Raw genomic sequence first — 14,123 nt, 5'->3', positions numbered from 1 at the left:
GTAACACTACTACGTTTTCTGGCTTTCACGTACAGGATCTAACATAGAAACTGTTTTGAGGCCTATAATGGTTTCCTAAAAATAAAAAATGTCCACATTAGAGAGTGTTGAGGATTTTAATTAATTTATCTGAACTGGATGTGCATCTCAGAATCTTCTTCAAGCATACAGATGACACAATAGACCTTGATCAATCAGAGACCTTAAATACATCGGGTCGCAGAGCCGCCTTCAGCTGTTTGTAACAAACAGTAAGCTGGGTTCCTTAGAAGAAAGTTTAGGTTGCTAATAGCTGTCCGTTAGAAAACAGTTGCTCCTCCAGGGAGTATGTAGTCTCGTGGATGCATGGCTAGGCTTGCCAAAACAAGGAAAGGTCCCTTACTAGTTTCATGGGGCTGCTGTAACAAAGTGCCACAAACTGGGTGGCTTAAATTACTGAAATTTGTCATCTCACAGTTCTGGAGGCTCAAAGTCTGAGATGAAGTTGGCAAGGTTGGTTCCTTCTGAGGGCTTGAGGGAGAATCTCTTGCAGGCACCTTTCGAGCTTCTAGTAGCCTCAGGCATTCCTTGTCTGATAGATGATGTTCTCGCCATATCTTTACGTATCCTTTTCCCTCTGTACGTATCTGTCTCTGTGTCTAAATTTCCTCTTTTTATAAGCACACAGTCATAAAGGATTAGGCCCACTCTAATGATTTCATTGTGGTCATCTGCAAAAACCCGATTTCCAAATAAGGTTAGTTACAGGTACTAGGGTTTAGGACTGAAATCCTGCCACAGGACCGCAACGTATTTTCAGGGGACACAATTCCACCTGTGATAGTCCCTGGAGTGATCAGCTTGGTAGCCCCAAGGCAATCAGCAGCTGTGTCCTATATTATTCTGCATGTGAAAGGTTATAATGTAATTTTTATGCTGATAAAATAGGATATATTTTAGAAGTTATATGGCTCAACTACAGCAAAGTCAAAAGGAACCAGTTTTCCTATCTAATGCAGTCAAAAGGAGATGCTTTAAACTTTTATAACAAATTGGGAGATCTCAAATCTCTAGTTAGTAGTACTGAGACCTCTAAGAACCAAATGAAATACTTCATGAAAACATAAATAAGCTAGTTAGGGTATGAAAACAATTTAACTCTGATCCATGACAAAAATGGCTGGCATATTAAAAGCAACAATGGAAATTACAGGCTCATTTATCGGGATCCTTGGTTACCAAAAAAAAAAAAAAAAAAAAAAAAAGGTCCATAAGCACAGACATATCAGAAGGATATTAGCTACTTCCCAGAGTCATCAAGAAGCATGAAAAGTCAAGCCTAGAAAATGGAGAACAAGCAAGGAAGGTGGGACATGGCTTACATTCAGGCACAGGAACAGTCTCAATACACCACCCAGTGCTGCTGGGTTCCCCTCCACTGCAGCTACATCCACAAGGGCCTTGCCTGCCCTACCGCCTTCATTCAGAAGGGAGCATCTAACGCACTGAGCCCAAATTGCCTTTCATAAAGATGAACAGCTGAGCGAGGACTTAACGCCACCCTGTTGGCTTCCACAGTGAAAATCAATGCCTTCTCTCCCACTTACCTTGGAATTCCTCCAGATAAACATGCTCCAATTCTGGACAATCAAAAATGAGAAATGACCCCTATGAACACTGAAAATTTTCAAGTACAACGAATATATATGAAATATGTTCAAAACAAAAACACTACCTTCTAAGTCTGTCTTGAAAACTATACTGAGCTCTTAACTTTCTCTCCAACAATGTTCATTCACATGTATGATATCCAGATGTTTATCCAGATATCCATATGTATGATATCCAAAAACACCATAAAAGTAAGCATTACAACCTATCTCTGGTAAGACAATCATTAAATAATTTGTAAGTGGATTAGTAATGTAATCATCCCCTAAGATATGTTATTACGTTATAAAGAAAAATAAATACGGCTAATCAAATTTCTAATTGAGCTTGAAGTTTTCAATTTGATGTTGATTTTTTTCCCAGCACTATAGTCTACATATGAAGTAAGGAAATCCATTTAAAGAACAAACATAAGTTTTATTTTACTGGTAAAATCACAATATATTAACTTTATATGTTAACATCAATACAAAAATAGTGTTTGGGAAAATTTCATTAAGTTATCATGGAGTAAAACTAATTTTGTGATCCTAACTTCTGTGTCATAACCAAGAAACGCTTATAGCTTCTTTCCTGCTATCTACAGCACAGATGTATTATTATTCTACTCAAGTTCTCTTCCTGTAGCCTTGCCTTATTCCTTACTGAACATCTACCTTTGGGTAAAAGGGAAAAGAAAAGATGAAACTATAACACCAGAGATCTTAGACACTACTGTAGAGTAAATCATAATGAACAAACTAGCAATGTAACCTCAGTAATGACTGTTCCCTAGAACTACACCACAGATTAAGTAGGCGGCTGGCTCCTTGAATGTGTGATCACTGCTTAACTTTAGCCATCCCTATCCCATTCAGGAAAGCCTACAGCAATGTACGTGAATGAGAGTAGCATTACCAGGCTAACATGAAAGCCAATATAATTCACACTTGAAATATAAAGAGATAAATAAATCACATAGAAACTGCAGTACTTAGATTCCATTCACTGCTATAAATTACTACTCATCCCCTTCAAAATTAATCAAGAGACACCAGTGCCCTCAATACCAGAACCAAGACAACTGCTAATCTCCACTAGACACCAGCCATAAGCTTAATGGCAGAGGTATCTAACGATGGGAGAAGAATACATAACAATTAGAAATACTAGTGAATTGTAAAATCAGCACAAATCCACACCATTTATAAAAGATGATTAATCTATTTATTATAAGACCACATGACTATCTTAAAACTTTTCATCAACACAGAAAATTAAAACAGTAACTTTGAGTACGTGGTGCAATTCAACAGTCTGCAATGCTATTTGCTACAGGCCATTCTCTAGCCTTCGGTGCTCAGCCAACCTGCCACCCTAAAATTATTTGTAGCCATCAGTGTCCACTCAGCTCCATCTATTATGTACTTAACTTCTTATAATTATTCAGTATTTTGGCCACATTCAGTATAAATTTTCTTGTTGTGGTTATTTGAAAAAAGAAACATCAACATCTATCTCTGTGCTCTCTTGTAATTTCTCAGCAGTGACACTATTATACAATAGCCCCTCCCCTTTCTTTCCAACATCCTTCTCTACTTCCTCCTTCTCTTAAAACATCTATTCATCCGATTCAAAAGTCTGGGAGTTTGAGCCTGAGTCCCCAGTACCCCAAGGTTAGTCGACCCAATCATCTTACCTGCAGCGCTGCTTCGGATCACGGATAGAGGCATGAGCCTTGGGTCTTCAGCACTTCTTTCATTCTGGCAACAGTCATACAGAAAGTGAGGGACCTAGATCACAGGCCACATCCCTGTCTCTTAACACCCTTCATGCACATGCCACCTCAACTCACCTCACCACCCCCACAAACAAGTCTCTTTGGACTGATCACCTTCTAAGTGCCAGGTGGTGCTGGGCTACACACAGGTGATACAGGGATGAGTAAGGCACATCCCTGCACTTATAGACTGTTCACCGCTGAGTGGAAGAGACAGAAAAAGTTAACATCTAAAAAACTCCTGGAAAAAGCCTGCACTCTCTGGGAGACACTACCTCTCCTATCCTAGGTAGTTCTGGTTGGACTGTTCATTACAGAACCAACCTCCTAGCCCTAAGTGGCAGCACATGACCGAGGCCTCACAACTACAACGTCTGATCTTTTTGGCCGAAGGATAGGCATGTGACCTAAGCCAAGAAAATAAGAATACTTCCACAAGCTTTTATACATGTAGAGACAAGCTCCTGTTTTTACCACTCTGTATCATCCTGTGATTCCACAGCTGCTTGTAACTATCTTCCCCCACATGAAGGCATCTGCAAGAATGACAGTGAACAAGACAGAAGCTGAGACAAAAAATGGACACAGAGAGTCCTAATACTATTCAAGTGCTGGGTAAGTCATACTGAGCACAAGTCCATCAATGCCTTTCCATGGTTGGGTTACATGAAAAAATTCGTTAACTTCTCTTGTCTGTTTTGTAAAGCAAAGTTGAGTTCTGTCACTTACAATAAAGAGCTTAAACCAGCCCAGACTAGGAGAAAATGTCAAAAAGTTTCCTTGAGCATATATGTGTGTGGAGGTGAGGGGGGTAGGCAGTCAAATAGAATAGTCCAGACATTAAGTAACATGTGTAAAATCCCTCAGGTAAAATTATGCGGTTTTCATTCTAGTACTACTAATACAGATTTAACAACTTTGGAAAATTATCTAAAACACATTTCCTTATAAAGGAATTTTGGTGTCACCCATTTTTTTCACTTTTGAGTCACTTTTTAAAAATTAAAAGTCACCCAAGAAAATAACTTGGCAACCTCTCCCTATTTGTGAGAGTTCCTGGGAATGGCTTACATGTCCTGGTTTCTTGCATGTTGCTCTAAGCTGCTCCAGGCTTCTCCACAATTTCTTCAGGTAGCCTCACTATCAACTCTCCATGCTGTACCAGTTTTCTCCACTTTGGACTGTCCCAAAAGATGGATATAGTACTCCCTTCACTCCCCAGAGCAGCTAGCATAAAGCTGTAGTGTTAAAAGAAAGCTTTACTAAGTGGGCATAATTGGAGGAAGTCACGATGAAAAAGAAAACGTATAACTCAATCTGAGACATCAATGCTCCTAAAAAGCACTGGCCAAGCCCATCACATGGAGTCCCTTTCAGGGTTCCTCCTTAGCTCCCTTACCATGAAGCAATGGAGAGCCCCGGGGTACAGTCCTTAGACTGCTCCGCTTTTCTATTTATACTTCATCTCTCGATGGTCTTATCCAGTTTCATTACTTTACATCTGGATGCTGGTGATTGCCAAATTTATATCTCCAGCCTGGATCTCGCCCCTGGGCTCCAGACTCACAAACACAACTGCCTACTTATCATCCCTAGTTGGGATGACTTATAAGCATTCAAACTTGACACTCCCAAAAATGAATTCCTGATCTCTTCGCAAAACATGTGCCACTCACCATTTCCCTCATTTCATTTAATAGACCCTTCAGGTCGAACCTTGGGGTCATCCTTGGCTGCTCCCTTTTACTCAAACTCACAAGCTATCCATTGGCAAATCCTGTAGCCTAAAAAAAGACTTCCACTTCTCAACAACTCCACAAGTACTATCCTGATTCAAATCACTGTCATTGCACCTGAATTACTTCAACGGACTCCTAAATGAATTCCTTGTCTCCACTTTTGCTCCATTTTAGTCTATTTTCAATACAACAATCACTGTGATTCTATTATAATAAAAGCAAGAGCATGTTGCTCACCTGCTCAAAATCTTTCCATTACACTCTAAGTAAAAGCGATAGTTGTCACTTTTAAAAGTGACAGTTGCCCTCTGAGATCTGGTTTCCCACCACTTCTCTGACATTACCTCCCCTCATCACCATATGTGGCACCATCAATCTCCTTGTGTTATTCTTCCTACAAAACAGGCAGACACCCACTCAACCCTTGCTATTTCTCTACTTGGAACATGGACCCTCAAGTATCTGCATGGCGTGATTTCTCACCTCCTTTAGATCTTTTATCCAGTGTCCCAAACCACACTATTTAAAACTGTAACCCTCCATCCCTACTACTCTGTTTCCTTTCTCAGTTTACTTTTCTTCTGAGCACTTACTACTTTCTAACAGTATTTCCTTATTTTATTGTCTGTCTCCCTCAGTTTGAATGTAGGCTTATAAATGCACAACTAGATCCCTAGCATCTAACTGTCATATAGTGAGTGCTCAATATACACTTGTTGAATAAATTGAATCAACTATTCATAATTCCTTCTCCTATACCTCTCTGCCACCCTCGTCACTCAGTCTGAAAACCACAGTCCTTTCCTCCGATATTACCTCCTCCAGAGAAAATAATCAAGAAAGTAATTTGTCTACCTAAAAAAAAAACTCTTTTCATTAAGCAAAGCAGTTTGATTCTTCTTCTAACCCTTCTAAAACCAAAAGGCCAATTAAGTCTTCCCCAAGGATAGCTGCCTTTCTCCAAAGATTAAATTGTGTAGCCTCCTTCTCCTGCTCCCTAATATGAAGGTAATTACAATTTTTCTAACAGCATCCCTTCCCCCCCTTTTGTTCTACATCAGAGATTAGCAAACTATAACCTGAGAATCAAATCCTGCCTGCCACTGCTTTATATAAATAAGGTTTTATTGGAATACAGCCACATCCATTACCTGGCATGAAATAATATTTTAATATAGTTTAATAGAAAAAAATCATAAATATCAAATTAACAAAAAATAGTGAAATGAAAACTACTTTTCACTGCATTTAACAATCTTCTAGGGGCCTGTAGGCCTCAGGTTAAATGTGTCTCCTCTGTGTTTCTAGCACTGTTGAAGAGGTGACTGGATACATAACACAGAGCATACTCTGAAATGGAGATACAGTATACTGCACCAGCAAGACTTAATCGTTTGCTCATTCATTCAGTCATTTTTATTCTAATGTTGACTATATCTGAAATTACAACTTGTACCGTGTTTCCCCGAAAATAAGACTTATCCGGACAATCAGCTCTAATGCATCTTTTGGAGCAAAAATTAATATATGACCCAGACTTATATTATATAAGACCCAGTCTTACACTAAAATAAGACTGGGTCTTATACTAACTTTTCCTCCGAAAGACGCATTAGAGCTAATTGTCCGGATAGGTCTTATTTTCGGGGAAACATCTATCATTATACAATCTGTTAAGAAGTCTGCAAAACAGACTTTTATATTTCTATTGTAAAATCTATTGGTTCTTAGTAAATGATAATTTAAGTGCTTGCTTTCAACCATTTCTCAACATTTTCTGATATCTATAACTAAATGATTATACTGACAATCTCAGACTGTTCTTTGTCTGAGAACAGTCATAAATGTCAAAGTGCCTTATCTCTTTAATTTCATTTTATCCCACAAGTGGAAACACTGATAGTTGTTTCCATAAACACATTTCAAAATGTGAAGCACATGAAGTAGGCGACACACATAAAGATGGACAGAAAGGACTGTGCAAAGGAAAATACTTGAAATACACCAGGGGAACATACTTTTTAAAGGGATCCAGAGTGTGACTACTTTTGGAAATAAAAGCTCTTTTCATGGGGCAATATTGACAAGAACATGAAGACTAGAGAGACAGATTTAAGTTTTAATTCTAATTTCACCACTCTCTCTGGCTTCAATATCCTTTCCTAAAAAACAGAAATAATACCATCTCACCGTTATTGTGATGGATGATGAAATGTGATAATGTATATGAAATGCCTGGCATCTAGTTCCTTTCCCTTTATAATGTGAATGATTAATTTTATATGTGTAGATTTTTGTACATCGCATTTTCTTTAAATAGAACTCACCAACTGCTATTGATTGAACTGTGTCCTCCTAAAATTCATATGTTAAAACCTCAAACCCTAACATCACTATATCTAGAGATGGGGCCTTTAGAAAGTAAAGTTAAATGAGGTCATAAGGGTGGGGCCCTAATCTAATAGGATTGGTGGCCTTATAAGAAGAGAGAAATCTTTTTCTTTGTCTTCCCACATGCTGGCACACAGAGGTCATGTAAGCACACAGTGAGACGGTGGCATCTGTGAACCAAGGGAAGAGGCCTCAGAATAAAACTTACCTCACTGGCACCCTGATCTTGGACTTCCCAGTCTCCAGAACTGTGAAAATAAATTTCTGTTATTTAAGCCACCAGTCTATGGTATTTTGTAATGGCAGCCCAAGCAACTTTTTTCTCACCTAAATAAACAGAATACCACAATTTATAGAAGAACAGGTGAGGATATCATAAAAGGGGCTGTAAAATATTTTATTTTTCCAGTTCATCATGACATTTGAAATAATAATGTTCAAAATGCTATGGATTTCAATATGAAGAGAGCCTGATTAATCTTCTACTTGTTTCTGAGAAATTAGTAAATGTTTAAGGCTTGGTATTAAAGCACTGATTCTCAGAAACTCATACATATTCTAAAATTTTTAAGTGATTAAAAATATAATAGAACTGCTTACAAAAATGTTTCAAAAATTTACAACACGTAATGACCATTTTTTTAAACCTTGGAAAAATATAAGTGAATAATATCATTAAATGGTTTAGCTTTCCAAATTATATTTAGAGCTCCCACAATACCCAACTTAGTACCTAATACATGGCTGAAACTCAATAAATATATTCTGAATGAATACTACAACCAGTAACCAAACACAAAATGCTCAATCCTGAAAGATAACTTGGTTTCAAGGAGAAAAGCAAAGAATGAGATAGAATTCCAAACATTGACTCTTTAAAAATAATCATTTAAATTAACTTTCCTCGAGGAATGCAGTTAATTCCATATTTTTCTTTTGGAGAGACAACTGACAACATAAACCAAACATCTACGTGACCAAATTGCTTACATAATTTGGAATATAATTATATACATTCAGTGAAATGTAGTTGCAATCATACAATCACAAATATCTGTAAGTACTCAGTTTTCACACCTAAAAGGGCTATAACCTGTCAGTCATCCAGCAAGAGGAAGGAGAAGTCCCCGTTTGTTCTCAAAAACTCATAAAGGATGTCTTCTTTATAGACACAGTTAACTATGCAGAAAATGAAGAAAAAAGGGAAAAATAAACCTACTAAAACGCATTAATTCTAAATAAGAAAGCAAATCAGATCTTACTCTGTTTAGTGTTTTTCCACACTAAACAATCATTTTCAAGGTGATACAATACAAAGATTATTGGTCTTATCTGTTTGTCCTAAGGAGATTATGAATTATCTCTTTAAAAAATGGCAATAACAAGGGATGTATGTTCTAATAAAATTTGAGTAACAGGTGTAAAATGAAAGGCTATGAAACCCAGTCACTTTTAATTATTATGTTTGTGTTAGTCTTTATTAAAACAAAAAAAAAATCAAAATTTCAGACATTGAATTACATGATATATACAAGAATATACAAAGGTAAAAGAAAAAACAGTACGTATCTACGAAGCTAGCACAGCAGAAATTTCAACTGGTTATTCTATCCCAAATCCAAATGTTTACATCCAAGACGTCACAGAGGTAACTTCTTTTTGTACCTAAAGTAAAAATAAATCTATTTAATAGAAGACAATAAAATAGGGTTCATTTGTGAATTGCCTAACAGTTGCATAGTTCCAGAGTATTAAAATTCTAACCTAAGACATATACATATGCATATTCATACCTAAGACATACACATAAATTATATATCTATATATATATATAGATATGCAAATTAAACCAAAAGAAATTAGCTGGCATATGCCACAGGTAATATTTATGTTTTAGAGATGAGAAAAATGGGAAGGTATAGTGACAGATTTTACAAAAACTCAAACAGAGAGCTGAAGTTTTCCTGGTACTTGAACATAAAATGTCTGTAATTGCCACCCTGTTTCAATATACATATAGTATTACTATAATTTGAAAGCTTATAATTAATAGGTAAACAGTCCAAACCTGAAATCTTCTATGAAATACATTTCATTGCTATACCACAACCATGAAGAGTAGTTATTTCATCTGACCAAAAAATAGTCAAAAATAGTAGTGAAAAAATAAAAACAGTAAAAAATAATGACAAATTTTTGCTCAAACCTCAAAATCCTCAAAATTCAATAAAAAAATAATATTAGCGTCCTCCAATACCAATTCATTTTGTGCTCTGGAGTTCATATAAGCTCAACTGCTCCAGAAATACTCAAGTCTGACAGGTAGCATTCAGTGTTACAGATGACAGCCTGAAGAGCGTGGCGCATTCTAGTGCTATGACTTAACCTCACACCTTCTTCTGGAAAGATTCTACGGGGTATAATGACCCTTTCTGCTTGGAATTAGGAAAGGATGAAGTCAAGGCAGTTCCTGACCCCCAAATCCACTCTATGTTTGAGCATGTTAAATAAAGAAAACAGAAAGAGCCATTTGTTAAGGTTGCTCATGTTTTAAAAGAATCAGTCACAAGGATTTCCTTAGTTTTTGCGTCCCTATTAAATTAAATGTCAGCATACCATTAAAAACAAAGAATAAAATTGCTGCTTTTCAGTTACCTTATTGAGCTCTGGAAACAGTTCTTGTATCACAATGTCCAATAAAACATAAGTCAGCTAAAGCACCAAAACAAAAATTTTTTTAAGACATTAGACAAAAAAAGCCATAAAAACGATAAACACAAAATTCAGGACTGTGGTTACTTCTAAATGGGAAGGCAGGGAATAGTACTGACAATATAAAACAAGCACACAAGTAGCTTCAATAGCAGCAATAATGTTGTTCTTAAAATGAGTGTTAGATACACGTGTTCACATGTGGACATTTTATTATTATCCTGCCTCATAATTCATTTTGTGTTAAGACATTTTATAAGTAACAAAAATTTAAAAGAAATAAACAGAATACAAACTTGTAACTGTATTACGATCTCAACAGACTATGTAGACTCTAAACATAAAAATGTTAACTATTGTTATTTTATGTAATCTGAATGATAGAATTGTCGTTTTGAATCTACTTTATTTCATGAAGTTTCTGTCTTTTCCAAATTTTCTATAATGAATATGTTTATTTTAAATCAAAATAATTAATGTTATAAAGAAAGAAAGGTAATCAGCAAAAAAGAGTAACACAAATAAAATATACTTTTCTTATTTGAATGCTGGAATTATATTGCCTTGATTTAGTAGTGTCACTTCACAGTTAATAATACACCAGACACCCTACTGTCTCATTCACCAAACCTAGCTAACTCTAATAAACCCAACCTGCTTTAATGATTTTTACCTGCTTGTTGAGAACTGGCTGCTGTAAGCCATCAAAAAGAAGTCTGATGCTTTCATACTTGGCTTCTTCACCAATACACTTGACAATCAGATCTAAACAAGAAAGCCACATGTGAAACAATTTTATATTATAAAGTGACTCATCGTTAAGTGGATCATAAAACAAAATCTCCACCCTATTTCCCACATATTATGCAAAACTGTAAATCAGAATTTCCTAAACCAGAGCTTCTGCAAGGGTTCTATGGTCAAGTTGAGAAATGCAGTACTGTGTGTCCTCTTTTTGGAGATTCACAATGCACAAAGCATACTGCAAACATACTGAATGTTACAGTAAAGAAATCTGCCTCTACTATTTAGTGATAAAAAATAGCTGGAAAATAATACATATTGTATTTTTCCATTCAGGTAAAATAAACAAAATAAAACCCTAAAATTATGTCTGTACATTAGTAATACATGTATAAAAATGCATAGAAAAATGTCTGGGAGGATTAACACCAAACTGGAGCACGTGGCTACTTCTGCACAGTGAGAAGAGAATGGTTTCTACGTTTTACTCTATATATTTTCATAATGTTTGAATATCTTATCAGAAATAAAAGTTTAATTTAATTTTTAACACAGACTTTCCTCAATGACTATGACCACTTTGTTTCTGTACTTTTTGCATAATTACTACTAACCAACTGACAGAACAACCTTTTCTGGAAATGCTTAAACACTAATCTAGGGTCCAAAAAGTTCCAACTCATGTTTGACTGCACAGCTGTCATGTTATCACTCCTGTTACCAAAATGAGCCAGTCCTTACTCAAATCTCTGCTGAATGTTTTCCCCCAAGCAGGAAAAGCAAACACCATTCTTAAGTATGTGTTCAAATATTTGTCCCTTCCCCTCCCCACAATCATAATGAAACTCTTAATGCTATTCAGAGAAAATTCTCACTTTATGTTGGCTTCTGTGAGGTAAATCTAAACCTAACAGGCAAAGGCCAAATTCAATTTACAATAAGCATAGTAGATCCTTGACATTTTTAAGCTTTGAGCCCAATAGGATCTTTGTGAATCCTCTAATTCACTAATACTACACAGAATTTTCCAATTAATATGCATGAAGCATAATGGACAAAAATAAGCAGTCCTTTCATATCCTTCAGTACTCACTAAGAAATAGCAAAGGACAATAGAAAGGCATGCTAAATAAGCTTACTCACCAGCTAAATTACTCCTTCCTAAATGAAAGTCTTAAAGTAGATGTGATTCAAATTTGTGCCTCAGCAAAATAACAAATTATTATATTCACTGGCTTTCCATGTTGTTTCTGAATATTAAAACTAAGACTGTTAAAACCATGAATGCTGTATGTTATAAAACAGGTGAGAAATTATTTCATCACCTACCTGTAGAAGACTTACTCAAAAATCACTTTTGTTCACTTTTCATTCAGACCAGGGATTTAACTTAATTGTCTTCACACAGAACAGGCAGGACTATTCTGAGACTAATTGTTCAATGATGAGAATTCTCTAAGGTACAGTCCTAAGCCCTCTTCATTCTTACTCTATATTTCCTGCCTTGGCATTATTATCCACTCACACATGACTCCCATATCTCTCTATACATACTGTACATTTGTTTCTCCAATTTCCAAACCTGGATATCTAAATGCTTACTAGACTTTTCCTTCTGAATAATTTATAGGCACTTCACACTCAAAATGTCCTAAACTAAGTACCCTCTGCTTTGACCCCTTGACATTTTTTCCCTTGTATTCCCAGTATTCTCAGTAAGAGATTACTACCATTCGCTTACCTGACGGTCCAAGCCTACCTCCTTTACAGGAGAGGTGATCATCCTCCTCCATTGAGATACTCTTGACTTGAACATGCCTCTATTACCATGTTTTGTCTGTATATCTCTCTTCCTGCTAGACTTGTGCTATCCAAGCGCACTTTTTATATCCCTTGCACTTTGCATAGTGCCTGGCACACAGAAGGTGCTCAATAAATTTGGAATAATTTTGATCTTTTAGTCATACACATTAGTGTAGCTCTTCTCATGGTATAACACCAAGACTCCAACTGTCCCACAAACATGACACTGATTAATCTGATTATAAGTTATTGTTAAAAGAATCTGGCAATTTGTGTGAATAGAAATAGCCTTGTCTTAAAGTTCTTAGTGATAACATCATAAAAACCAAATTTTATTTAACTAATGAGTTCATTATAATTGGCCCTTATAACTATTTCTAAAATAAAAACTCACAGTAAAAGTTAGTTTCAATAACTACTATACATCGTGATCTCAAAGGAGTATTGACCTATATTAAACTACATCTCAAATATTATACCCGGAATGTAATTCATCATTTCTTCAAAAGTCCGTTTTGCTCGTTTTTGCTTATCCTGGAGAGAGTGAGGTTCAGTATTTTCACAGAATACAGCATCTAAAAATAGAAAAAGAAATATTTGCTGGAATTTTCACCTATTATTATAAACAAAGTATTTCCTCAGAGTGAAAATACTAATAAACCAAAAACAAACAAGATTTCTCACTCTTTTAGATCTGATTAAAATCTTTAAGAGTACATAAAACATGAAACAAAAACACATAAGAAAATGCAAACCTCTGAGAAGTGTTATAAGTGAGACCAAACGGTGCTCCTGAAATAGCTGTTCTAGTTTACAATGAAGATAGTAGTCAGTATACATTTCCAGGGTGTTTTTAAAGAGGATTCGAGTTCCCATTAAGAAATGATGAAGCCAGTCAGGAACTTGGAAAACCACACGTCCTGAGAAGGATTACATGGAATACTTCATTGTTAAGACAAATATATTATTTTAACATTTTCCAATATCAAAAACACAAATGGTAAATACTTTATTTGTAAACACTAGTAACTTTAATATGTTCAAGACCTACAATTATATTGAATTCTTATAAAAGAAGTACTTTCAATTTTAGGAAAAGTTAAAATGGCACAATATACAAGAGCATTAATTTGCATCCCAGAAGAAATATACATGAATGAAAAACAGATTTTAACAGGAACCATGTAGATCTTACCTACGTACATCAGGTAATCATAAATTCCTTCTACAGTCATCATCTCCATAAAATAGTTCTGATTTTGCTTTCTTTCTGTATTCTCAGCGCGGTTTGCATTATTCTTAAACAGATCATTGAAAAGCTAAAG

At 35.7% G+C, this 14,123-nt stretch overlaps 1 protein-coding gene and 1 long non-coding RNA gene across 7 annotated transcripts in view; both read right to left on the bottom strand.

Moving 5' to 3' along the window:
* Nucleotides 1–102: 102 nt before the first annotated feature.
* LOC141571682 (uncharacterized) lies at nt 103–6,666 on the bottom strand. Its single transcript, XR_016020263.1, has 2 exons — nt 3,485–6,666; nt 103–3,392 (listed from the first exon to the last, which is right to left on the bottom strand). It is a non-coding gene; the product is annotated as an uncharacterized LOC141571682 (long non-coding RNA).
* A 2,319-nt stretch (nt 6,667–8,985) lies between these two features.
* The window catches only part of SNX14 (sorting nexin 14), a 68,807-nt gene continuing 63,669 nt past the window's right edge, over nt 8,986–14,123 (bottom strand). For all 6 annotated transcript variants that reach the window (XM_074333263.2, XM_074333265.2, XM_019743246.3 and 3 more), the window contains 6 exons: nt 13,994–14,117; nt 13,554–13,718; nt 13,278–13,373; nt 10,925–11,016; nt 10,195–10,251; nt 8,986–9,204 (listed from right to left, as the gene is read on the bottom strand). In XM_074333263.2, coding sequence (XP_074189364.1) covers nt 9,166–9,204; nt 10,195–10,251; nt 10,925–11,016; nt 13,278–13,373; nt 13,554–13,718; nt 13,994–14,117 — 573 coding nt within the window. In that variant the 3' untranslated portion in view covers nt 8,986–9,165. The remainder of the gene's footprint in view (nt 9,205–10,194; nt 10,252–10,924; nt 11,017–13,277; nt 13,374–13,553; nt 13,719–13,993; nt 14,118–14,123) is intronic.

The sequence above is a fragment of the Rhinolophus sinicus genome, chromosome 2 (genome assembly GCF_057876585.1).
Source record: "Rhinolophus sinicus isolate RSI-liver-muscle chromosome 2, RSI-T2T, whole genome shotgun sequence".
NCBI lineage: Eukaryota > Metazoa > Chordata > Mammalia > Chiroptera > Rhinolophidae > Rhinolophus > Rhinolophus sinicus.
Note: the sequence above shows the minus strand (reverse complement) of the source record. Positions and strands in the feature narration are given on the sequence as shown.